General features: G+C 35.5%; 1 protein-coding gene across 1 annotated transcript in view; it reads right to left on the bottom strand.

Annotated features, from left to right (window-relative positions):
- LRP1B (LDL receptor related protein 1B) overlaps nucleotides 1-27,335 on the bottom strand; it is a 1,749,164-nt gene that overhangs the window by 462,489 nt on the left and 1,259,340 nt on the right. Inside the window, exons 37-40 of the mRNA XM_064287257.1 lie at nucleotides 25,398-25,524; nucleotides 25,105-25,256; nucleotides 24,683-24,807; nucleotides 22,867-23,238 (exon numbers count right to left, since the gene is read on the bottom strand). Of these exons, the coding sequence (XP_064143327.1) occupies nucleotides 22,867-23,238; nucleotides 24,683-24,807; nucleotides 25,105-25,256; nucleotides 25,398-25,524 (776 nt within the window). The remainder of the gene's footprint in view (nucleotides 1-22,866; nucleotides 23,239-24,682; nucleotides 24,808-25,104; nucleotides 25,257-25,397; nucleotides 25,525-27,335) is intronic.

Raw genomic sequence — 27,335 nt, 5'->3', positions numbered from 1 at the left:
ACACTAATATTCTTTTTTTTTAACTAATAAGTAAAAAATAGCTTTAAAATAAATAAATAATGCATTTAGTGTTTTGGGAATCAAGAAAAAAATAAAAGTCAAGAGTCCCTCTTCATTGTGATTTGTGGGAACAGTAACAAATTTTCTCCAGTGGATGCTTGGGACACAGTTGATTCACTTTACCTTTCTAATTAAAAGTCAGCTATGACTGAACTTGTTTATGTGCCAGGTACTGTGGTATTTTGTTGTCATTGTTTTACTTAATCCTTTATCAACTTTTAGATTGATGCTATTATTTTCCCCAATTTTCAATTTGAGGTTTAAACAGGTTACATCACAAAGGGTGACAGGACCAGTCTAGAATCCAAGTCTCTCTAATTCCAAGACCTATGCTTTTAACTTCAATAGAATAGCAACTCCCAAGTATCTTTGGGTGTTCAAAGAGTATGAAGATTATAAAGACCGAGATAAATGTGATCCAGATCTTCCTATCATCTCACCAAAATCAGTGAGACGCATGCCTAAAAACTTGGTTTTGTGATAAAAATGGGCTGGTAAAGATTTAGGTGTCATTTGGTTACTTTTAAATATAATTTGCACTGTTTGGCAGAAAATAATAATTCTAAGAATCCCACAGTTTGAAAAATGATGCTATTGATTTTGTGGAACTTAAATGGAAATGCTGTATAATATAGTTTTCTGCATTAAATATATGCGAAAAGCTACATTGCATGAGGGATAAGTTTCGGGAAAATATGGCTCATAAAATTAGCTCCATCAGCACTATTGAACAACATTTTCCCTCATTAATGATAGGTATCAAAGAGATTTATTTGGTTTATGGCTGATGTTTTCAATACATCTAACATTTTTGTCAGTATCATTATATATAAATTGCATTATTGATGACTGTCCAAATTAAGAGTGAAGAAACACTGGATCATATATCCATAAGACTTAGCATATATTAAATGCATAATAAATACTGGTGGAACAAAAGAAATAAAGAAAAAGAAAGAATAAATGAATGAGGATCATATATTAATTTATTCAGACTGAAAGTCAAAAGGCACTGTTGCTGTTGTTGTTAGGTGCCATACAGTTGGTACCAACACAAAATGACCCTATGTACAATAGAATGAAACACTGCCCAGGGTCATGCCCAGAGGGATAACTAGGGTATGGCAGGTATTGCACTCGCCTTGGGAGCATGGTGCCACTGAGAAGTTTGTATTAACCCCGTATGGCCAGGTGACTATCTATGGAAAATGGTACTTGTGGCAGGCACTGAAATTACGCCCTTGTCCAACCATCTCACACTCCTCTTTTAGATGACTTTTCCATAATATCAGCTCAAAAGTAAAAGATCGTTAATCTTTAATTAACACATTTTTGTGCTTAATGAAGGATGTTGAGCCATATCAGGTTAATAGAAACTGTTCAGTGGCACCATGTACTCAGGGCCAGTGAAATATCCTAGATACGCCACAGTGTGCACCATTCTCACCATGGTTGCTGTGTTTGAGCCCATTGTTTCAGTCACTGAGTCAATCCATCTCGTTGAGGGTCTTCCTCTTTTTTACTGACCTTCTCCTTTACCAAGCATGATGTCCTTCTCCAGGGACTGGTCCCTCCTGATAACATGACCAAAGTAAGTGAGACAAAGCCATCATCGCTTCTAAGGAGCATTGTGGTTGTACTTCTTCCAAGACAGGTTTGTTTCTTCTTCTGAGAGCCCATGGTATATTCAATACTCTTTGCCAACACCAAATCCAAAAGCATCAGTTCTTTGGTCTTCCTTATTTGTAGTCCAGCTTTCTCATGCATATGAGGAGATTGAAAATACCATGGTTTGTGTCAGGAACACCTTAGTCCTCTAGGTGACATATTTGCTTTTTAACACTTTGAAGAAGTCTTTTGCAGCAGATTTGTCCAATGAAATGTGTTGTTTGATTTCTTGACTATTGCTTCAATGGGCATTGGTTGTAAATACAAGTAAAAGGAAATCCTTGACAACTTTAATCTTACCTCTGTTTTTCATGATGTTGCTGATTGGTCCAGTTGTGAGGATTTTTGTTTTCTTTAATGTTGATGTGTAATCCAGATTGAAGGCTGTAGTCTTTGATCTTCATCAGTAATCAAGTCCTCTTCACTTTTAGCAAGCAACATTGTGTCATCTGAATATCCCAGGTTGTTAATAAGTCTTCTGCAATCCTGATGCCACATTCTTCTTCATATAGTGCAGCTTCTCAGATTACGTGCTCAACATACAGATTGAATAAATATGGCAGCGTTCATATTGAATAAGTATGGTGAAAGGATGCAACACCTTTCTTGATTTTAAACCATGTGGTATCCCCTTGTTCTGTTCAAATACTGCCTCCTGGTCTATGAACAGGTTCCACATAGGCACGATTAAGTGTTCTGGGATTCCTATTCTTTACAACATTATCCATAATTTGTTATGATCCACACAATTGAATGCCTTCACATAGTCAATGAAACACAGGTAAGCATCTTTCTGATATTCTCTGCGTTCAGCCAAGATCTGTCTGATGTCAGCAATGATATCTGGGTTCCACATCCTCTTCTGAATCCGGCTTAAATTTCTGGCAGTTCCCTGTCGATGCACTACTGAAACCATTTTTGAATTATCCTCAGCAAAATTTTACTTGTGTGTGATTTTAATAATATTGTTCAATAATTTTCACATTCTGTTTGATCACCTTTCTTTGGAATAGGCACTAAGTATGGATCTCTTCTGGCCAGTTGGCCAGATAGCTGTCTTCCAAATTTCTTGACATAGACAAGTGAATGCTTCCACAGCTGCTTCTGTTTGTTGAAACATCTCAATTGGTATTCCATCAGTTCCTGCAGCCTTGTTTTTCACCAATGTCTTTAGTGCAACTTGGACTTCTTACAATATCATCGGTTGGTGGTCACGTGCTACCTCCTGAAATGGCTGAATGTCAAACAATTCTTTTTTGTACAATGACTTTGAATTCCTTCCATCTTCTTTTTTTATGGTTCCTGTGTCATTCAATATTTTGCCCCTAGAATCCTTCAATATTGTAACTCGAGGCATAATTTTTTTCTTCAGTTCTTTCAGCTTGAGAAATGCAGAACGTGTTCTTTCCTTTTGGTTTTCTAACCCCAGGTCTTTGCATATTTCATTATAATACATAACTCTGTCTTCTCAAGCTGCCCTTTGAAATCATCTGTTCAGCTCTTTTCCTTCATCATTTCTTCTGTTTTAGCTACTCTCCGTTTAAGAGCAAGTTTCAGAGTCTGTTCCTACACTAGTTTTGGGTTTCCTTTCTTTCCTGTCTTTTTAATGACCTTTTGCTTTCTTCATGTATGATGCCTTTGATGTCATCCCACAACTCTTGAGGTCTTAGGTCATTAGTAGTTAATATGTTATATCTATTCTTGAGATGGTCTCTAAATTCAGGGAGGATATACTCAAAGTCATACTTTGGTTCTCCTGGAATTCTTTTAATTTTCTTTAGTTTCAATTTGAACTTGCATATGAGCAATTGATGGTCTGTTCCATGGTTGATCCCTGGCCTTGTTCTGATTGATTAATATTGAGCCTCCATTGTCTCTTTCCATAGATGTAGTCGATCTGATTCTTGTATATTCCACCTGGTGAGGTCCATGTGCCCTTTATGTTGTTAAAAAAAGGTATTTCCAATGAATACACATTGGTCTTGCAAAATTCTATCATGAGATCCCTGACATTGTTTCAGCCACCAAGGCCATATTTTCTAACTATATTGATCTTCTCCTTTGTTTCCAACTTTCACATTCTAATCACCTGTAATTATCAATGCACCTTAATTGCATGTTTGATCAATTTCAAACTGCAGAAGTTGGTAAAAATATTCAATATTTTCATCTTTGACATTAGTGGTTGTTGTGTAAATTTGAATAATAGTCATAGTGACTGGTCTTCCTCATAGGTGTATAGATATTACCCTTTCACTGAGAGCATTGTACTTCAGGATGAATCTTGAAATGTTCTCTTTGACAATGAAGGCAACACTGTTTTTCAATTTATCATTCCTGCCACAATAGACCATATGATTATCCACTTCAAAATGGCTAATGCCAGTCCATTTCAGCTCACTAATGCCTAGGATATTGATCTTTATGCATTCCATTTCATTTTTAACAACTTCCGATATTCCTAGTTTCATACTTGGTATGTTCCATGTTTAGATTATTAACGGATATTTGCAGGTGTTTCTTCTCATTTTGAGTCTTGCCACATCAGCCAATAAAAGTCCCGAAAGCTTTACTCCACCTACTTCATCGAGTTCTACTCTATTCTGAGGAGGCAGTTCTTCCCCAGTTATATTTTAAGTGCCTTCCAACCTGAGGGGCTTATCTTCTGGCACTATATCAGGCAATGTCCCACTGCTATTCATGAGGTTTTCACTGGCCAGCTCATGTTAGTAACGGACTTTTAAACATCATTGTAATAACACGCCCCCATATTTGCTAAGAAGTATAAACAAACATGATTTCTATGGATTTCTAAATCTGATACGAAGTCCTTCTGCTAAGGAGATGAATGAATGAAAACAATATTGTTACTTAAGAAATGATAGAGCTTTTAACATTTTATTTTCAAATGAGAATAAGCAGACACTATACTTAGTTGGTGCTAAAAGAATATCTGGCAAATTAAATAAGTCAAAAATAAAAATGATAACTAAACACTAAAGTCTACAGGGAGGCGAGAGTTTGAGACTGCAATACTATTTGTGTAAAAATATTTTACTACCTGACAACTCATTGTAATTCTGTCTCTACATCCGATTTTCAGAAAATATTAAGTTTAGGTGAAGCTCATTTGTTTGTGAGGATTAATCAAATACAGACACTAAACTCATTTCTAGCTTTACCACCAAGTCAATCACTTTTACATGGGCTCAATAATAAATTAAAAAAAAAAAAAAAAAAAGGCTTGTTTTGTGCACTCGCTGAGTGAGGCGGATTTCATATAGATTAGACTCAGATGCTGTGCCTAAGAAACTGTGTGCTCTGAGGCAAAAAGAGCGGCATATGCAGATACAACTGCAAGCCACATTGAGAAGTCTCTTCTATTTTTAGAAGCCATCTGTCATCAGATGGTTTGTAAGTAAGATAAATGTTTGTTGTCTTAACATTAGTCTCAGAAATTATTAATAACCTGATGCATGAGCCAAAGCCCTAGTTTTAATCCTTGTGCTTATTGATCAGAGTTCATTACAATGCAACAAAACTGGCAATTCAGTCTATCTACTCCACAAAGCATCTTCATCATCTGATTGGCAGAGGCTTTATTCTTATTGCCTGTAAAATTCTATTTATATGCATACCAGACATATCATACTAACCTCATTATTGCAGCAGGTAAGATTTTTTCTACTAGCTTGTAAATTCCACAAAGGCAAGCATCTTGACTCTCAGTGGCTGTATGATTCCTTTGGTGAATATTCATTGATTGTTTACTAAACTCTATGATCTCTGCAACCAGGATCAGATTGTCCCAAAAGGATTTGCAACAACAGTCAGCACAGTATTTTGAGGGCCTGTGATGGGCTGGGCTGGAAATACACTGAAGACTAAGACACAATTATCTGCCCTCATACTGCTCAGAAGCTATTTAGAGACTAAAAAAGAAAAGAACAATACAATAGGCTAGTTGCAAATTGTTTGTGAAAACTGCAGAAGATATACTTATCTCTGACTTTAAATCATTGTGTGCGTGTGTGTGTGTGCGCGTGTCTTGTGGGTGTGAGGAAGAGCCAAACTTAAACCTAATGTGTGAACACAATCAGCCAAATAAAATATAGGTAAGGAAATGTTTATCCAAATGCATGAGAGGGGATGGCCCATTCAATAAACTGCAATTATTTAGCAGAGCAGGGATTTAATAAAGCTGTACAGAATAGTTTAATTCAAGTCTACATTTCAGAAAATATGAGACTTTCCTCTCTTATGCCTGAATATACAAATTACAAATTACACAGAAAGAAAATACTGCATTAGACCACATGTAGAAAACTGTTCCTTGCTTTACACTTCTTATAGTTTAAATAAACCATGTGTCACGAATATTTCTATTTCAGAATCACAGACTGTGTTATGTAATGTGCTACATACAAACATCAATCTGCAATTTTCCTACTTTCCACTTTACTCCCTTGCATTCTGAGTACATTGTATTTTAATAATAGCAATAGAGGTAAATCAGAAAGAGAAGAAAATGTTACAGAGTTTACAAAGTAAATAATAAATAAACATATAATGCTATGTAAGAGGTATTTAATCAATTATTGAATTTGGCTTTCAAGTACAAATATATGACTCATGTCATCCTGGTAAAAAATTACTTTTTATATTGTGTTTCTATTTTTATGAATTCTGAAATAAATGTTCACCTTCTCACTGAACTCTGTTCTCTACTTAACAGCACCAGAATAGGAAGGTTATTGTAGATGATTTTTGAATGGTGAGTAAACTAATCTCACTAATCCACCAAATTAATAGGAAAAACAAACAGGCACTTTCACAGATATTTGCTGTTCAAGACTTAAGCATCTCTGTCAGCCCAAACATGCAGGGTCCTCTCAGTTAACTTGTCACTTCATCTGACCATATCTAACCTATTCATATTCCATAACATTGTGCCTATGGAAAAAACACAGAACTTTTTACTCTCTAAAAGTTCTGTTACCTTTCCACTTTCATGGACTAATGATAAATTCTGTCCTTAGCCATCGCTCTACACGTACAGATTTCCAAACAATATTATCCTGCAGGTACAAAAGGAATAAGGCAAAAGAACTTATTATAATGTGTTTTATTACATAACACAAGCATTCCTGTTTATCAAATACATAGTAGCTTATCAACATTGCTTTTTTTTTTTTTTCTACTTTTATGGTTTAAGTCAATATCGTTTTCATAATGTCACTCAACAAGTTATCAGCAGTCGCCAAGATGGAAGGGAGTAGGAGACAGAAAAGTGTTTGGAACTTTTGAAAGTGGAATGTTTCTAATGATAGTAATTCATTCTCTCGTCATTAATACATCACTTCCTATTAAGTGTAGAGAAGAGTACACCCAATGGACCCTGCTTGGAAACACTTGGCATTTCTTTGGGGGGAGGTAAGATAGACAAAAATGAAAAACAATCAGATTGTAGAAATAAATAAGTGATAAGGATGTGGAGATCACGTGGTCAGTCCTGAAAGTTTTTAAAAGAAGGGAATCACTGTGGGCTGAAGTGCTAGCAGACTTGGCTTCATGTTCTGGAGGGATCTGAGCTGAATTCTGAAGGTCCCCAAAGAAATAGATGGATTGAAAGATAATAAAATTCCTTCTATTCTAGTTTAGCAATATGAATAAAGTGTGGAATTATGAAAGAACATGAGATGTTCTTGAGACAATAAAGATATAACTTGGACTGAAGAAAAGTGTCAATTTTACATAGGAAAACCACTGGGTTTAAATTATCTAAGGAAATGAAAAGGAATCAAGGTATGTAATTGGAGAAAAGTAATGGTTAATACTCTGTCAACACATCAATAAAACACAGAGGTACTCAGTGCGAATTTTACTTTGTAGGCATCTAATGAGTTAAGGACTGACAATCTAAGTCACGTACTATGCTATACCCGTTACCCATTGCCGTCAAGTCAATTCTGACTCACAGCACCCGTATAGGACAGAGTAGAACTGTCCCACAGGGTTATACTATGCTTTAATTATGTTCAGCTTTAATTATGTCCTTTTGAAAGCTATTGTTAAAACATTAACTAAGGGAAAAAAATGTACATTGATTACTCTCTTAGGAAGCTTATATTCACATAATTGCTTTAGTGTAAATTCTTTTAACAGTCATGCTCCTCCCCTCCCTTTCCTCACTCGTGTCTTTCTCTCAGAATTTCTAACATTTAACCAGATACACCAAACCAAAACCAAACCCACTGCCATTAAGCTGATTCCTACTCAGAGCGACCCTATAGGATTTCCAAGGCTGTAAATCTTTATGGAAGCAGACTGCTACATTTTTCTCCCACAGAGTAGCTCATGGGTTTAAACCACCGACCTTTTGGTTTGTAGCGTAGTACTTTAGGCACCACGCCACCAGCATCAGATTGACTATATCTTGAACAAGTTTGAAAATAATGCTTCTTGATTTCTGGTAAACTTTATTTACTCCTGCATATAAACCAAAAAGACTGAGCACATTTTAGTGGGTATATCAAATTGAAATGTCTTGGCCTTTCAAACAGTGACAGGTAACTTCACTTTTAAAAATTATAAGCATCTTTCAAGAGGAACCTTGAGTTCACTTGTGCCCTTGCCTGTTTCCACAGGTGCTCTACTGTTTTCTTCAGAATTTAAAATCCATCATCCAGCCTCTCAAAGATCTATTTATAATTCACAGTAGATTGATTTCATCTGCTGAATTTGTGCCATAAATCTCTCACAAGGAAAGGAAAGCTCTAATATGTATACTTTCTTTTATTATTTCCTACGAAAAATGCCTCTTCTAATTCTACATCATAGATTTTGTTTTTCCTTATTTGCCATTTACAACTTACCTCGCTCAAGTTGAAACTACAAAATACAAGTTTCCAGTCATGTTATTATTTACACAGATGTGTGGGGGCGATTAAAGCGGCTCAATAGCAACTAATCATGAGGGAATTGTGAGAAAAATTCAGCATTATTTGAGCTAAATCTGAAAAAGCTTACAGTCTTGGAGGAAACAGGATCAATTTAGTGCCATGAAACCCACTAACCCTTCCATAGTTTTGTTATATCCTTTCCCCACTACATAATCCTTTCCTGTCCCATTTTATTTTTTTCCATCAAATATAGATTGAATTATAGCTCATGGATAAAACCTGATATGATTGTCATAGCTCCCGATTGGTTGTCAAGAAATGTTATATAACAAATAAAACAAAAAAGAACATGAGTATCAAAAAGTCTGGCCCAGTTTTAAAGTATTTTTTAAAAGCTTCTGGAGATAGGCTAATAATGACTTATACAACTTATAGTTATTTCTGTTGATGGAAGAAATAGACACACATCCTTCCCCTCTATGTATGTACGACTCTTTGCAGCTCCTCCCATAAAAAACAAATAAAAACTAGTTGGTGTTGAGTTGATTCTGACTCATGGCAATTCCATGTGTGTCAGAGTAGAACTGTGTTCCATTCGGTTTTCAATGGCAGAGTTTCAGAAATAGATGGCGAGGCCTTTCTTTTGAGGTACCACTACAGGGATTCAAATGTCCATCCTCTTGGTTAGCAGCCAAACATGTTAATCATTTGCACCACCTGAATCTATTTCTTTATGCCCTTGAATCTGGGCTTACCCCTGTGGCTTGCTTTGGCCATTGAGTTATTACCAATGTGGTTCAAGCAGAGGCTTAAAAGTATTTACGTGTTGTAGCCAGCCCTCTCTTGGAACCCTGAGCTCATCCCACACTAGCCTGCTGAATAATGGGAGATGTGTTCCCTAGTCACCGAAATAACCCTGCAGACATTGCGCCCTGTCAGACATGTGAGGGAGGCAACCCTTGATCACCCAGCCACAATCTGACCCACTAACTATCTATAAAGATCAGTGGAGCTGGCCCAGACCAGAAGAACCACCCAGGACAAATAAGTGGCTGTTTTTTTGTTTTTCTTTAGGCCACTAAATCCTGAGGCAGTTTCTTATGTAATCAAAGCCAGTTGAAGGAAACAATAAACTCTCAACCCCTGGACTAGGGAGTAACAGGTAAATATTAAGTGTAATATTCGATAGAGAAATAACTCTGATCAAGGATTAGGAGTCACTTTCCCACCCTCGCTCACCTACTGAGACCTTACTTGGCAGTGACCCAATATCGGGATGTTAAATCATATCTGAATTACTGTCTGCCCCCCACGTCCATCTAGTATCCCTATAACCGCTCTATCTAGTGGCAGATCCATCAGGCTGCCGGTCTCCTCTCCATCCTTCTCTCCATTTGTAATCAGCAGCCCAATCTGAAAGAATTCTAAAGCCCACCTTAGGTATCTGGTGATGTTCGTGCTTCTGTGGTAAGTTTCCTCATAAGTCTCTTCCACATGGACATGATTCAGCTCATTCTGATTCTTGAAACAGAAATTTTGTCAGAACGTCTAACGTGATCTACTAGGACACTAGTACTACTCTGTCACAAAGAGTTTATTTCGACAAATAAATATGTATCAGATTTATTCTTCCTAATGTGCTTTAGGGTCTAATTTATGAAATCTGTTCGTAATGATACTGCCTTAGTTATCTAGAGCTGCTATAATATAAATACCACATGTAAGTAGCTTTAACAAACAGAAATTTATTTCTTCCCAGTTTAGGGGGCCAGAAGTCCAAATTCAGGGTGCCGGCTCTAGGGAAAGTCTCCCTTCTTCTGTTGGCTCAGGGGGAAGGTCTTTGTTTCTTTTCATCTTCTATTTCTGGGTTCTTTGGCGATCACGTGGTATGTATCTTCCCCAGTCATTTGTGCGTGCATGCTTGCTTGCTTAATTTGCTCTTTTATATTTCATAAGAGATTGAGTCAAGGCACACCCTACACTAATACTGTCTCACTGACATAACAGAGAAAATCTATTCCCAGATGGGATTATGACCTCAGGTATAGCAGTTATATGAGTCACTATGAGTCAGAATCAACTCGATGGCAACAGGTTTGGTTTTTTTGGTTACATCAGTTAAGATTTGCAACATATATTTTTGGGGTACTTAATTCAATCCATGACAGATACTCTTCTATATTTTATTTGAATTAAAAAATAACCATTACATTTACATATTTAATGTACTTGGAATTTATTTTTGAGACAAGTATAAGCTATAGAGAGAATTTTGCTTTATTCTTTTTTTATAAATTATCCCCACATAATTTACAAATGCAATTTTTTATTTTATCATCGATTTGTAAAGCCAACTTGGTAATATATAGCAAGTTTACATACAAGGCATATTCCGCTGCTATTCATAAGGTTTTCACTGGCTAATGTTTTTCAGAAGTAGACTGCTGGGTCTTTCTTCCTAGGCATGCTTGCTGAAAGTGAAGAGGACTTGAAGCACTTACTAATGAAGATCAAAGACCACAGCCTTCAGTATGGATTGCACCTCAACATAAAGAAAACAAAAACCCTCACATGTGGACCAATGAGCAACAACATAATAAACAGAGAAAAGATTGAAGTTGTCAAGGATTTCATTTTACTTGGATCCACAATCAACAGCCATGGAAGCAGCAGTCAAGAAATCAAAAGACACATTGCATTGGGTAAATCTGCTGCAAAGGACCTCTTCAAAGTGTTGAAGAGCAAAGACGTCACCTTGAAGACTAAGGTGCGCCTGACCCAAGTCATGGTATTTTCAATCACATCATATGCACTTGAAAGCTGGACAATGAGTAAGGGAGACTGAAGAAGAATTGACACCTTTGAATTGTGGTGTTGGCAAAGAATATTGAAAATACCATGGACTGCCAAAGAATGAACAAATCTGTCTTAGAAGACGTACAGCCAGAATGCTCCTTAGAGGCAAGGATGGCGAGACTGCGTCTTACGTACTTTGGACATGTTGTCAGGAGGGATCAGTCCCTTGAGAAGGACATCATGCTTGGCAGACTACAGGGTCAGCGGAAAGGAGGAAGACCCTCAACGAGATGGATTGACACAATGGCTGCAGCAAGGAACTCAGGCATAGCAACGATTGTAAGGATGGCTCAGGACCGGGCAGTGTTTCGTTCTGTTGTGCTTAGGGTCACTATGAGTCGGAACCGACTCGGCAGCACCTAACAACAACAACACATACAAGGCATACATGTATAAATCTGCTTCTGAGCTCTCTGTTCCATTTCAATTGATTATTCTTTCAGTAAAAACCCTAGTGACATAGTGGTTAACAACTATGGCTGCTAACCAAAAAGGTCAGCAGTTTGAATCCACCAGGCACTCCTTGTAAACTCTGTGGAGCAGTTCTACTCTGTCCTATAGGGTCGCTACGAATTGGAACCCACTCGAGGGCCATGAGTTTATTCTTTCAGTAATATCATGTCATTTTAATTAGTATAGTTTTTAATAAATGAAGTTATTTGTCAGGGAGAGAATAAAAATTTACATTTCTTCAAAATTGCCTTGGCTATTTTGCCAGTTTTTTTTTCTTTCATGTCAATTTTAGGGTCAGCATATGAAGCTTCATGAAAAACTAATATGACATTTTGAATTGCATTAAGCTTACCCATTAATCTGAGGAAAATTTAATAGCTATGGAAATTGGCTTTTCCCAACACAAAATAGCATTTTTTCCTTTATTTATTTTTCCTTTTATGACTTTTACTAATATTTTGTAATTTTCTTCATGAAGGTCTTTCACATCTTTTGTTTTTCTTGCTAGTATACTTGTTTAACTGTGTTTCTTAATCAGTTATTAATATGTAGGTACATCATTTGATCTTATATTCAACAATGATTACTTAAAAAAATACCTATGCTATGTCTTTTAAATTTCTTTGTGATATCATCTGCTGCAAAAAGTTTTTATTTTCAAGAAGATAAAATATGTAAAAATCCTTTCTTATGTGTTTTGGGTTTAATTTATGAAATCTATTAAAACATCAGAATTCATTCTATAGCATAATGGTATTGTTTTATGAAACTGAAACATATATATTGAGTTACAGTGTAAAATGCAAAGTATATGTCTTAAAGTGGCCTATAGCAAAGTTTTAAGCAATTTTTGTAGCAGTTTTATTTCTACTAAAAATATGTAGCTGTACTGTTTCTGAATTTTTAAGTCTGAAATAATCTTTATTTCCCTTCACTCTCAGAGAAAATTGTTTAGTTAGTTAGTTATAGAACTATATAATGGCAGTTATGTTTCTTTAGCACTCTTGCAGACATCACTCTTGTTGATGGGAAGTCTGCTTAAATCCCATTGTCCCTCTTCTTTAGGTTTCATAGTCTGGGAGCTCAGAACATCTGATGTTTCAACCATTCCTACTGCTTTGTATTTCTGTTCTGTTTATCATTCAAGGAGAATTTTGTCTTGTTTTTATGAGATTAGCTCTCTCTTTTTAATTCTCTTTTTATATTTTTATCAATCACTGTTAATTTTTTAAAGCCAGAAGTGATCGCAAAGTGTGCGTTTTCAACATTGTCTTGGCTAAAAGTCTTGACTCTTGACATATGAAAAGTGAATCATGGCATCTTCCTCCTTCCATACTGTGAACTCCTGAGGGCAAAAACTAGACCATTTTCTCTTTATTTACCCACATGTAGTTATCCATGCCATATCGTAAGTGCTTAATAAATATTGTATTCAATTACATGTTATCTCAACTTTTAAAGCTGAGAGCCAAAAAAATTCATTGCACATGAGTTGGGAATATAAAGGAGGGCATCTTCGTCCTTTCTTGTCCCCATTTACAGATATATAATGGATGATGGAAATATTTAAAAATATAAGAGCTCTAAATAATTTTATGAATCAGATTCAGACAGAGATCCTCCATATATTTGTAATTGGTAAAAAGTATAACAAAAGAAAATACATTATTCTAGATTTAACAAAGTAGAATATCAAGACAAAAACCAATTTTCCATCTTACGGTTATTTATTTATTTGTGCTAGTTTTGTTTTGTTTTTCTCTTTTAGCAAGTCAAATTATAAATTTACCTACAAAACTTCAAGAGAGAATTGCAAGAGTTACACAAATCTGCAACTTATTTGTGTGTATGTGTGTTGAAGGAGGGGAGGACAGTATTTAGAAATAGTTCATATAAATTTTCAACCCAGATTAATTTATTTAATTTTTTAATTCTCCCCGATCTTAATATACTCTCTCATGTCTCTAATTATTTCTGATTGTTTAACTACTTTAATGCATATGCTAAAATCATTTAGACAAAGATAATTAGCCTGAATGATCCATAAATATGACACAAATAGTGATACAAAGTTTTAAATTAAATGAAATTGTGCATATTTGTAAGTTCTTTACATATCCTTTCTCATAAAATCTTCACAAAAAATGTATGAGTTAGTTTCCCTTTTTTGGGGTGAGAAAATTGGCACATACGAGCACACAGTAAATAAATAATGAACTGGGATCTGAATCCCAGATTGACTGATTACAAAATCTTAGACGTTATGTTTATTCTATGAGTTGTAATCAACTCAACGGCCTCAGGTTTGGTTTTTGTTTTTTATACTTGTTTAATACTTATGGTCAATAAAGTGTTATTGATTTTACTTGGCTTGATTTTGGATGGGAGCATTAGAATGGTTTGGCTGTGTGTATACTTTGATAAATACCTTTTCAGTGTAACTAGCTGCTATTGAAAAAGGGTCAGCCATATTGCAACAAACTCTTAGGGCATCTCTGCCTCCAGTCGTGGCTTTTACATTTTATCAAGCACAATAATAGCCAAATTGACCTTTGTAAAATACAAATCTTATTTCTTGTCTGCTTTACTTATAATACAGCTTTATTTTCCCCTACTGATCAATAAAATTAAAACCCCTTTCCTTGGCAAAACAGATACTGCAATATCAGGCTCCACTCTACCAGTCCAGTTTCATCTCACATCAATTTGTGCCATGTGACCCATGCCTTAATCATACCGAATAACATGTGATTCTTTGTCTACCTTGTGGTGTTTCATATCTTTGTACTAAAAATATCCTGAGCCCTTGGTCTAGAAGCATAGTTCTCAAACATTTTGATCACAATAACATTAGTGTCTATAGTTATTTACGGTGCTAAAAATTCAAACTAAAATAATTAAAAAACAGTTATTAATTTATTAAAAATAACATGAGTCTACTACATCTTTCTTTTAATTTTTATTGTGTTTTAAGTAAAAGTTTACAAATCAAGTCAGCCTGTCATACAAAAATTTATACACACCTTGCTATATACTCCTAATTGCTCTCCCCCAGCGAGACAGCACACTCCTTCCCTCCACTCTCTCTTTTCATGTCCATTCTGCCAGCTTCTGACTCCCTCTGCCCTCCCATCTCCCCTCCAGACAAGAGATGCCAACCTAGCCTCACATGTCTACTTGATCCAAGAAGGTTATTCTTGACCAGCATCATTTTCTATCCCATTGTGCAGTCCAATCCCTGTCTGAAGAGTTGGCTTTGGGAATAGTTCCTGTCTTGGACTAACAGAAGGTCTGGGGACCCTGGCCACTGGGGTCCTTCTAGTCTTAGTCAGACCATTAAGTCGGGTATTTTTAGGAGAATTTGGGGTCTGTATCCCATTGCTCTCCTGCTCCCTCAGGGGTTCTCTGTTGAGTTCCCTGTCAGAGCAGTCATTGGTTGTAGCCAGGCACCATTTAGTTCTTCTGGTCTCAGGCTAATGTAGTCTCTGGTTTATGTGGCCCTTTTTGTCTCTTGGGCTCATAATTACCTTGTGTCTTTGGTGTTCTTCATTCTCCTTTGCTCCAGGTGGGTTGAGACAAATTGATATATCTTAGATGGTCGCTTGCTAGTGTTTAAGACCTCAGGCACCACCCTTCAAAGTGGGATGAAGAATGTTATCTTAATAGATTTTGTTATGCCAATTGACTTAGATGTCCCCTGAAACCATGGTGTCCAAGTCCCTGTCCCTGCTACACTGGCCTTTGAAGCATTCAGTTTATTCAGGAGACTCCTTTGCTTTTGGTTTAGTCCAGTTGTGCTGACCTCCCCTGTATTGTGTGCTGTCTTTCCCTTCACCTAAAATCGGTCTTATTTGCTAATTAGTGAAAACCCCTCTCCCTCCCTCCCTCCTTCCCTCCGCTCATAACCATCAAAGAATATTTTCTTCTCTGTTTAAACTATTTCTCAAGTTCTTATAATAGTGGTATTATACAATATTTGTCCTTTTACAACTGACTAATTTCACTCAGCATAATGCCTTCCAGGTTCCTCCATGTTATGAAATGTTTCATGGATTCATCATTGTTCTTCATCGATGTGTAGTATTTCATTGTGTGAATATACCATAATTTATTTATCCATTCATCCATTGATGGGCACCTTGATTGCTTCCATCTTTTTGCTATTGTAAACAGTGCTGCAGTAAACATGGGTGTGCATATATCTGTTCGTGTAAAGGCTCTTATTTCTCTAGGATATATTCCAAGGAGTGGGGTTGCTGGATCATATGGTAGTTCTGTTTCTAGCTTTTTAAGGAAGCTCCAAACTGATTTCCAAAGTGGTTGTACCATTGTACATTCCCACCAGCAATGTGTAAGTGCTCCAGTCTCTCCACAGCCTCTCCAACATTTATTACTTTGTGTTTTTTAGATTGTCAGTCTTTCTGGAGTGAGATGGAATCTCATTGTAGTTTTGATTTGCATTTCTCTAATAGCTAACGATTGTGAGCATTTCCTTATGTATCTGTTAGCCATCTGAATGTCTTCTTTAGTGAAGTGCCTGTTCATATCTTTTTCCCACTTTTTAATTATTTGTCTTTTTGTAGTTGAGTTTTTGCAGGGTCATGTAAATTTTAGAGATCAGGCGTTGATCGGAAATGTCATAGCTAAGAACTTTTTCCCAGTCTGTCGGTAGTCTTTTTACTCTTTTAGTGAAGTCTTTGGTTGAGCATATGTGTATGATTTTTAGGAGCTCCCAGTTATCTGGTTTTTCTTCTGCATTGTTATTAATGTTTTGTATACTGTTTATGCTATGTATTAGGGCTCCTAATATTGTCCCTATTTTTTCTTCCATGATCTTTGTCATTTTAGATTTCATATTTAAGTCTTTGATCCATTTTGAGTTCATTTTTGTGCATGGTGTGAGGCATGAGTCTTGTTTCTTTTTTTGCAAATAGATATCTAGTTATGCTAGCACCATGTGTTAAACAGACTGTCTTTTCCCCATTTAATTGATCTAGGCCTTTGGCATATGTGCATGGATTCTCAATTTTGTTCCATTGGTCTATGTACCTGTTGTTGTACCAGTACCAGTCTGCTTTGGCTACTGTGGTGGTATAATAAGCTCTGAAATCTCTACTACATCTTTTATGAAAAATAACTCTATTTTCAAAAATAATGAGTAAATAGCCGTTGTTGTTATTGTTTTTAGCTATCTTTAAGTTGGTCTGACTCATCATGGTGATCCCATGTACCATGAAACACTGCTCTATCCTTTCCCATTCCCATTTTTGGGGATCAGACTGTTGTGATCCATAGGCTAATTACTTGATGATTTTCAGAAGTAGATCTCCAGGTCTTTATTCCTCATCTCTCTTAATCTGGAAGTTCCATTGATGTCTGTTCTACATCACAGCAACATACAAGTCTCTGCTGACAGACAGCTGATGGCTGTGTGTGTGGTGCATTGGTCTAGAACTGAACCCAGTTGCCTGAACATTTTCAAATTTTTTACAGATCTCTTTAATGTACGGCTTACTTCTTATATATGCTCCTTAATTCTACATGTTGCGCTGCTTTGTTTGAAGTATATGATGAAAATACAGCTACACACAGCTATGCAGTTGAAGAAAGGAGGCATGTTTTAACAGACTTCAAATAATCGTGGATATTCTTCTTCATGTTATACCAACACATGACAAGGGGTAGATCCTTAAAGGTTAGTTGCAGTGTGGAATCTGAAACCATAGAGATGAACCTTTCATATTCTGTAACAATAAAATTCATTTGTCTATCTTGCACATTGAATGAATCATTCACCCCTGCAAGATTTTGACATGTCCTATGAAAAATCTTGGTTCCCTGAGCTATGCATATCTTCAAAATGTTGACATATTTCACTATACAATATCTAAAAATCATATGAGTTAGTTCATCACCTATCTCATCATAAAAGTCTGTAAGTATTGAGAAGCTGTCACACTCACTGTGTTGGATACAAGTCCTCCAAAATTTTAATTTTCATTTGAAAGCTTAAGCTTTATATTTGCAACAAATAGTGTAGGTCATTTTCCTTGAAGTAGCAGGCTCATTTCATTCATGTTTTAAAAAATGTGAGTAGTCCACACAGCCTGGTGCTGGTACAACAACAGATACATAGACCAATGGGACAGAATTGAGAATACAGACATAAATCCATACACATATGAGCAGTTGATATGTGACAAAAGCCCCAAACAGTTAAATGGGGGAAAAGACAGTCTTTTTAACAAATGGTGCTGGCATAACTGGATATCCACCTGCAAAAAAATGAAACAAGACACATACGTTCCTCCATGCACAAAAATAAGCTCAAAATGGATCAAAGACCTAAATATAAAATCTTAAACGATAAAGATCATGGAAGAAAAAATAGGGACAACGTTAGGAGCCCTAATACATGGCATAAACAGTATACAAAACATTATTAAGAATACAGAAGAAAAACTAGATAACTGGGAGCTTCTAAAAATCAAATACCTATGCTCATCCAAAGACTTCACCAAAAGAGTAAAAAGACTACCTACAGACTGGGAAAAAGTTCTTAGCTATGACATTTCTGATCAACGCCTGATCTCTAAAATTTACATGACCCTGCAAAAACTCAACTACAAAAAGAACCCAATTAAAAAATGGGCAAAAGATATGAATAGACACTTCACTAAAGAAGACATTCAGGTAGTTAACAGATACATGAGGAAATGTTCACCATCATTAGCCATTAGAGAAATGCAGATCAAAACTACAATGAGATTTCATCTCACTCCAACAAGGCTGACATTAATCCAAAAAATACAAAATAATAAATGTTGGAGAGGCTGTGGAGAGATAAGTGGAACACCTATACAGTCCTGGTAGGAATGTCAAATGGTACAACCACTTTGGAAATCGATTTGGTGCTTCCTTAAAAAGCTAGAAATAGAATTACCATAGGATCCAGCAACGCCACTCCTTGGAATATATCCTAGAGAAATAAGAGCCTTTACACGAACAGATATATGCACACCCATGCTTATTGCAGCACTGTTTACAATAGCAAAAAGATGGAAGCAATCAAGGAGACAATCAACAGATGAATGGGTAAATAAATTATGGTATATTCACACAATGGAATACTATGCATCGATAAAGAACAGTGAGGGATCTGTGAAACTTTTCATAACATGGAGGAACCTGGAAGGCATTATGCTGAGTGAAATTAGTCAGTTGCAAAAGGACAAATATTGTGTAGTAACACTATTATAAGAACTTGAGAAATAGTTTAAACTGAGAAGAAAACATTCTTTTGTGGTTACGAGAGGAGGGAGGGTGGGGGAGTGGGAGAGGGACATTTGCTAATTAGTTGGTAGATAACAACTACTTTAGGTGAAGGGAAAGACAACACACAATACAGGGGAGGTCAGCACAACTGGACTAAACCATAAGCAAAGAGGTTTCCTGAATAAACTGAATGCTTCGAAGGCCAGTGTAGCAGGGGCAGGGGTTTGGGGACCATGATTTCAGGGCATCTAAGTCAATTGGCAAAATAAAACCTATTAAGAAAACACTGTGCATCCCACTTTGAAGAGTGGCGTCTGGGGTCTTAAATGCTAGCAAGCAGCCATCTAAGATGCATCAATTGGCCTCAACCTACCTGGATCAAAGGAGAATGAAGAACATCAAGGACACAAGGTAATTATGAGCCCAAGAGACAAAAAGGGCCACATGAACCAGAGTCTACATCATTCTGAGACCAGAAGAACTAGATGGTGCCCAGCTACAACTGATGACTGCCCTGACAGGGAACACAACAGAGAACCCTTGAGGGAGCAGGACAGCAGTAGGATGCAGATCCCAAATTCTCCTAAACAGATCAGACTTAATGGTCTGACTGAGACTAGAAGGACCCCAGTGGTCATGGCCCCCAGACCTTCTGTTGGCCCAGGACAGGAGCCATTCCCGAAGCCAATCTTCAGACATGGATTGGACTGGACAATGGGTTGGAGAGGGATGCTGGTGAGGAGTGAGCTTCTTGTACCAGGTGGACACTTGAGGCTATGTTGGCATCTCCTGCCTGCAGGGGAGATGAGAGGGTAGAGGGGGTTAGAGGCTGACAAAATAGACACAAAAAGAGAGAGCGGAGGGAGAGAGCAGGCTGTCTCATAAGGGGGAGAGTAATTGGGAGTGTGTAGCAAGGTGTATATAAGTTTTTGTGTGAGAGACTGACTTGATTTATAAACTTTCACTCAAAGCACAATAAAAATTATTAAAAAAAAAAAAGCCTGTGAAACACCCAGGTTTGAATACCCATAGCCTGTCTCTTTCTGATTCTTTCAAATAAAAAATGGTGTTCCTAGAAAATAGTGGCTAGTAGTTCAACTTGCAGCTCAAACAATCACACAAATACGTGGTTTCCTTCAGGCAAGCATTATACTTCAGGATTCAACAGAAGGACTTTATGTGCCTCTTTCATTTCATCACAAAGAATATTAAACTGCTATGCACTGAAGGCTCAAGATTTAATACAATTAATCATTTTGATTCTTTACTCAAAGACATTCTTAAATGAAACTATTTTTTCTGCTATTATGTAACAGTAAAAATACAACTACGACTAGTATAGTTTGGTATCATGGCCTTGACTAGCGCCAACTGGCAGAATCCTATTCACCCTTTAGATTTTCTCAGCTCAGCTCTGTGTAGCTTCTTCTGCCAAGATTTTCATGAGACCCTTCCCCTCCCAAGGCAGATTTTCATACTCTAGTCATCCAGTATCTTTTGTTGTATTTCAGTGTTGGTTTATTGTAGTGTGCTTTTTTAAACTACAGATTCTGAAGGAGCATGGACTCTTATTCTTCTTTATATACAGAGTGTCTAACAAAAATCTGGAGTACAGAAAATTAATGCATAAGTTAATCAATATATCGTGGATCCAGTTCTCTTTAGTTTTAATTATGATCCTTTAAAGAAATATAAAAAAGGAGTACAAAAACCTAATTCTCCTATTTATTACAAAGTGAACACTTCCAACTCTGAATTCTATCAGTCAGAGATAAGTGGAGGGAGCAAGCTATATAGGGTCACTGAGTCGGAAATGGCTCAACAGCACAGGACAATGACAAAGTATTAAAATGTAAACTTCATAAAGATATACCAAGTAATCAACACATCTCAAATATGTATGAACTCTTATGATCAGTACTGTATTCGTTGCTTTTAAATACACACACAGACACTCACACACACATTTTGAAGCCAAAATGGCATAGGCTGGAATATACAAATTTGCATAAAGTATTGCTAAGTATTATAACCTGAAGAATAAAAAAGTAAAATGTGTACTTGTAAAGTATAAGTTAGAACTAATTTAGAAAAGCTGGATCTTTTTTTAATGTGCAAAGAGTAACATGAAGGATATTAAATGTTGAAAGAACAATATGAAAGTGGCTGGCATAAACATGGGATGACAGTGTGTATGAGGTTTGACCGAAGATATATATTTTTATATGAGTAAGTATAAGAGTTGATGTTATGTCTCAATGGTTATCAGGGAAATGCATATTAATATGTTATTTTTTTGTAAATTAGTCATAAACTAAAAAGAATATAAAATTATTGTTGATAAGAGGGTAGAAAAATAAGCCTTTTCATAGACAGTGGTGAAAATGTGATTCAAGATTGCATTTGTGGAGGGAAATTTGACCTGCTATAAAAATTTAAATGCACACTCTGATTGACTTTGCAATTCTACTTCCAGGATTCTATGCTACAGAAATACTCGTGTGTGCAAATAAACACTTCTATATGCACAAATGTCTGTTGCAGCACTATATGTAACCCTGGGACACCAGAAACAAACTAAATGCCCATCTATGAGGAAATGGTTAAATACATTAGTTTACCCTTAATACAGAATTCTGTGCAGGCTTAAAGAAAATAAAATAAAACGAAATCTTATATGTTGAAATGAAAGCTTTCCAAGACGTATTGCAAGTGAAATAATGTAGTTAGCTTAATAAGACATATAGTATAATTCCATTTCTGTAATTAAAATCTATATACACACATAAATCAAGTAAATCCCAGAGGCATAAGAGATGTCAAGTATGGGTAAGTAAATGGAATTGATGGCTGTGATGAGAGAGGAATTTCATTTTTACATCTGTATTATTTGAACCTCTTACAAAAAGTATACATTTACACGTTATTTTGCAATGTAAAAAAGTAAGGGGGAAAAAAAAAAAAGAATGACCTCAGTATAGTGAAATTGGAAATATGGGGATGTATAGAAATCACAGGGATAGAGAAAAGAGAGAAGTTATACAAAGACTAAAAAGATGGTCCTTGTAAAAGCTGGATGCCAGAAGAGACATTTCTCTGAATTTTGTGGATAATCCACACTGAATATTATGCTTAAATGATTACTTCCCATTAAACATTAGATTATTTCTATAATAGCATTTTCTTATAAAGACTATTATATTTCAACCCAAAATGTTTTAAAAATAATCTCTGATATTTGTTTGAGAAAATATAATTAACTGAATATTATTAGACAGATATTCTTAAAGCTATAATTTTACCCACTGGAAAAAAATTCATTAGTATAATTTTACACTGAAAAATTATTTTCTGTGAATTTTAATACACTTATTTGTAAGAAATATTATGATGACACATAATGAGAGTTCTGTGCTTATGTGCTAATGATCACAATACCTATGCTATAGGGTCGCTATGAGTTTTTTTTTTATACATACCAGCAGTTAATTGCTTCTTTGACTTTTAAAGATTCAGGTGACTTAGTTCCATTCATTCTTGAGTATAAATTCTAGGACATTGTAATTGCTACATGCAATTATCACTCTAATTTCTTTAACAATCCAAATGATATTTATTTCCACTGAGCTAATAAAAATAAATTATTACTTACTTTCAACAATCACTTGTCTGTCTTCCCAGTTATCATTAATAAGCTGTATATTTCCAAAGTGTGCATCACTGTAAAAGATTCGGTTGGTACCTTTTCTTCCTTGATTATAGTCAAAAGCCAAGGCTATCACATTCTTGAAATAATGTGGATTCTCATATGGCCTTATTGGTGAATTTAAATTGGTTTCATCGGAAAGATGTATACTTTTTAATATTGTTCTCCCTGAATACAGCAAATAGCCATCATGCCTCAGGCAAGTAACTCCATCCTCTGCCATATATCCATGGGCACAAGCACAAGTTCTCTGGGAGTTTCCTCGATAAAGACAAAGTTGCTGACAGCCACCATTGTCCTTGGCACAAACGTTGGTCCCTAAGGAAGAAAAATAGGACACACACTTCCATGTGTACATATCTGTACAATATCCATATAAACATATACATACATACATACACACATATGTTTATGTTCTTCCTCAATTTTTCTAATAGTTTTTATTTTTCTAATAGAAATATTAAACGTTGACTTGAATATTATCTTTTATTCTTAATGTTAGAGCTGGCTAATAAAAAAATCAAATAGTATAAAGTGCCTATTTTTTTCATCACTCCAGTTTAAAATCTTAAAGATTTTTTATTTCAAAGATCATATTCTTCTGCTTCCTCATCATTCAAATAAAAACATTAACATTTTCCCTTAATCAACGAGCTAAGTGTATAACTCTTTTCTGAAACTCGATACAGAAATTATAATAGGATATATTGTAATCTTTGGCACATGTAATTGATTTACTCAAAACATGAACTGAATTCACCAAGTATCATGCGCTATTTTAAACTCTGTGTCAATGAGGTATCTAAGATATCAAAGAAATTTATTACTTCACTATGTCTATATTGGGCATATGTGCATGTTTTTCCAATCTTTTTTATTGTACTTTAGACGAAGGTTTACTGAGCAAACTAGTTTCTCATTAAAAAATTAATACACATATTGTTTTGTGGCATTGGTTGCCAACCCCACAACATATCAACACTCTCCCCTTCTTGACCTTGGGTTCCCCATTACCAGCTTTCCTGCCCCTCCTGCCTTCTAGTCCTTGGCCTTGGGCCGGTGTGCTCATTTCGTCTCATTTTTTATGGGCCTGTCCAAAGATTAGATGGGCATATTTTTTTATGCGAAAGTTTAGCGAAGATGTTGTATGCTGTAAAGATTTTCAGGTTAATTACTTTCTATGAGGTGATCACTACCATCACTGAAATCATTATACCTTCTCTTTATGTTAAGAAAATTAATTTCAATTTATCTTAATGGAGGTAAAATAAATGAAAATATTCAAATCACTGTTAGACCATTTAAAAAAATACTTTAAGGAAGTGTGTTTTAGACATATTTCCTTCTAAAGGCAGCACCTTCTAGAGTCATAATCACTTTACATATTAAAATATAATCCAAAACAAAAATTTCTGCTTCTTTTTACTCTCTAATATCCTAAGTGCACTTTGTATTTTTTCTGGTATCTGCGTATTTCTCAAGTTTTCCTATATTACCAATCCCAACCCTATACTCAAGACATGGCAGGTATGTAACATGTCCAAGCACGCCTGTCATCTTCGGCAAATAGGCACTGCTATGAATCATCACACATTCCTTCCATTAGGCTGCTATACGCTTTAAATGGTAGGTTAAATGTAAAAAGAATAGGTTTTGGAATCGGATAAGACTAAATCTCTAAGAAAGTTCAAAATATTATAAAAATGGGAGAGGAAAGAGAAATAACATAAAATACATTACAAAGTCCTGTAGGAATGCTGACCTTTCTCTCTTACTCGATTAAAGATTTTAACTTCCTTGAGGTTGACTCCAAGGCCAGTTCTCATGGTCACCATTTCTGTGGCGTCATTCTTGTGGCCCCTTCTGATGGACCCATTGGCATGAGCTCTGTCAAAAAAGTTGAACATGATCAATAACCTTCTGCTAATTAAGCCAGCTATTGAAGCTGCTGATAACAGATGACCCAACAGAAAAGAAAAAAAAAAAAAAAAACAACTTTTAGTCAGTGACATTGAAATGCTTGAGCCTGGAACAGCAAGAGTGCCTGCCTTTTCTGTGGAAATTACATGGCGTTTTGAAATCTTTTTTGTGACCTTGCTAAAGAATGGTTAATCCTACAAGGGTAAGGCCACTGGCACTGAAATAACATTCTGAGACTCAAATACTTATGAAAAAATAAATTACCTGTCAGACCAGTAGATGTAAGCCCCAAAGACTGCAACTGAAAACATATCCACATTGCTCCCTGACAGCACCATCTCACGACTCCCTCCAGTCTCAAGGTCAATTCTTTCTATCTTGTCTGTGCGAGCATCACACCAGTACAATTTATTTTCCTAAACATAGATTGAAAAATAATATTACAGGCTGATTTTGACCAAGTTTTTAATTAAGAAGATAAGAGGATACTAAAAGAGAAATAATGCAAATTGGCAGTTAATGAACTTTAAATATTTAAGAAGAGAAATTTAACAGACCTCATAGTCAATGGAGATGCCATTCGGCCAGGCTATTCCCATGCTTACAAGGACAACCTTCTCTGAGCCATCTAAGCGAGCCTTTCCAATGCAGGGCATCTGTCCCCATTCAGTCCAGAACAAGTAGCTGAAATTAAATTGTGGGTTTATAGTACTACATAGACAGATACATAAAGACTTAATATTGTTATTAATAACAACAGCAATACAATTCACAATAACAGAATAAAAATAAGACATTTTAGATTTCTATATATGCACGTCCTTATGCTTGTAATTTTTTTAATAGAATTTTTATTGTAAAAAACATTTAGCCAACCATAGAAATCACAAGAATACATTCAGATTCCTACCTTTGTACCTGATATCTAGCTGAAATTTGCTTAATTTTCTCATAACTGTTTTTCAAATTCAAGTCAAACATCATTTTCTTCAAAAGTCTTCTGTGTGCTACCTGATTACTGTACCATGTCATCTGCTTCACAGTGTGGATTGGAGTGCCAAATTTACACTTATATTTATTTATATTTTTATTTATTATTAATATTTTTGCCCAGGCCAGATTGTAAGCTCAATGTTAACAGTGATCTTTTCTCTTTTTTAATGACCATTAGACCTATAGCATCAGGTCAACAGAAAATTTTAAAAAGTAAAAATTAGCAGTAAGTAAAATTTAATTAATTAATGTATACATGAATGAATCATATCTTTCAGTTCTGTCCACATAGACTTTTAAGCAAAACTACTCTAATTAGAATTTTCTAAACTATCTTTTGAAGCCATATTAAAATAAAACATGGCTTCATACAAAAAACATTTTTGTTTTAGTAATCTTGTTAAAATATAACGTGGAAGGAAATGTAATGAGGAAAGAAATCCAGAGTATTTATGAAATAAAATAAAATGTCATATTTTATGAAATAAAACATGTCAAAAAATGAAATGTAGAAAAACATAAGGTATATTATTTATTCATTCTTTCACTCATCCATTCAACAAACACAGTATTTGTACCACAATAAAGAAATTCATGCTTTCAAATAAATAGCAGCCACAAGGGTAATCCTTCATTTGAAGGTATTGCCACTGAGGTTTTTACTGAACTATCAGATACCAGCAATCATTACAGTTTAGAAAAATACAGCAACCATTGATTCTTTTGTGCAAAAATGTGTGTGTATTTCTGTGCATATTTGATTACATAAACAGGAGTGTTCATATACAATAATAGAAAATGAAGATTGCATATTGAAAAATCAAAGAAGACTTAAAGTCATATTTTATATTCACTTAATGGAATTATCAAACTACAAAAATATATATATATACTTATGAAGACAACATAAACTACAAAAGATATATGTAATCCTTTTATGCATATTGTTTTGACTTATTTTAATAGACTTTTTTTTCATGACAATTCCTTAAAAAATAAATGTTGGAGTTTTACAATCAGACAAAAAAGAGGTGTGGCTAGAACCCCAAATCAATTAATCCTGAAGATACTTTTATTTATAATTACAAGTTCTACAAATCAGAGAGAGAAAAATTTGTAGCAGGGAATCCAACTAGTGTTTTATTGATAAGATCTACTTGAAATCCAAACCCTAACCCATTGCCACTGAGTTGATTCCAACTAATGGTGACTCCACATGTTTCAGAGTAGAACTGCACTCCATAGGGTTTCCAATGGCTGTAATAAAATGGAAGAGCCCTGGTGGTGCAGTGGGTAAGAGCTATGGCTGCTAACCAAAAGGTTGGCCGTTTGAATCCACCAGTTACTCCTTGGAAACTCTTTGGGGGTAGTTCTACTCTGTCCTATAGGGTTGCTACAAGTTGGAATTGACTCAACGGCAATGGGTTTGGGTTTGGTTTTTAATTTAATGGAAGTAGAGAGCCAGGCCTTTCTTTCATGGTTCCAATTGGGTATATTTGAAC

The sequence above is a fragment of the Loxodonta africana genome, chromosome 6 (assembly GCF_030014295.1).
Source record: "Loxodonta africana isolate mLoxAfr1 chromosome 6, mLoxAfr1.hap2, whole genome shotgun sequence".
NCBI lineage: Eukaryota > Metazoa > Chordata > Mammalia > Proboscidea > Elephantidae > Loxodonta > Loxodonta africana.
The sequence above is the reverse complement of the archived record's forward strand: the minus strand, read 5'-3'. Positions and strand labels throughout refer to the sequence as shown.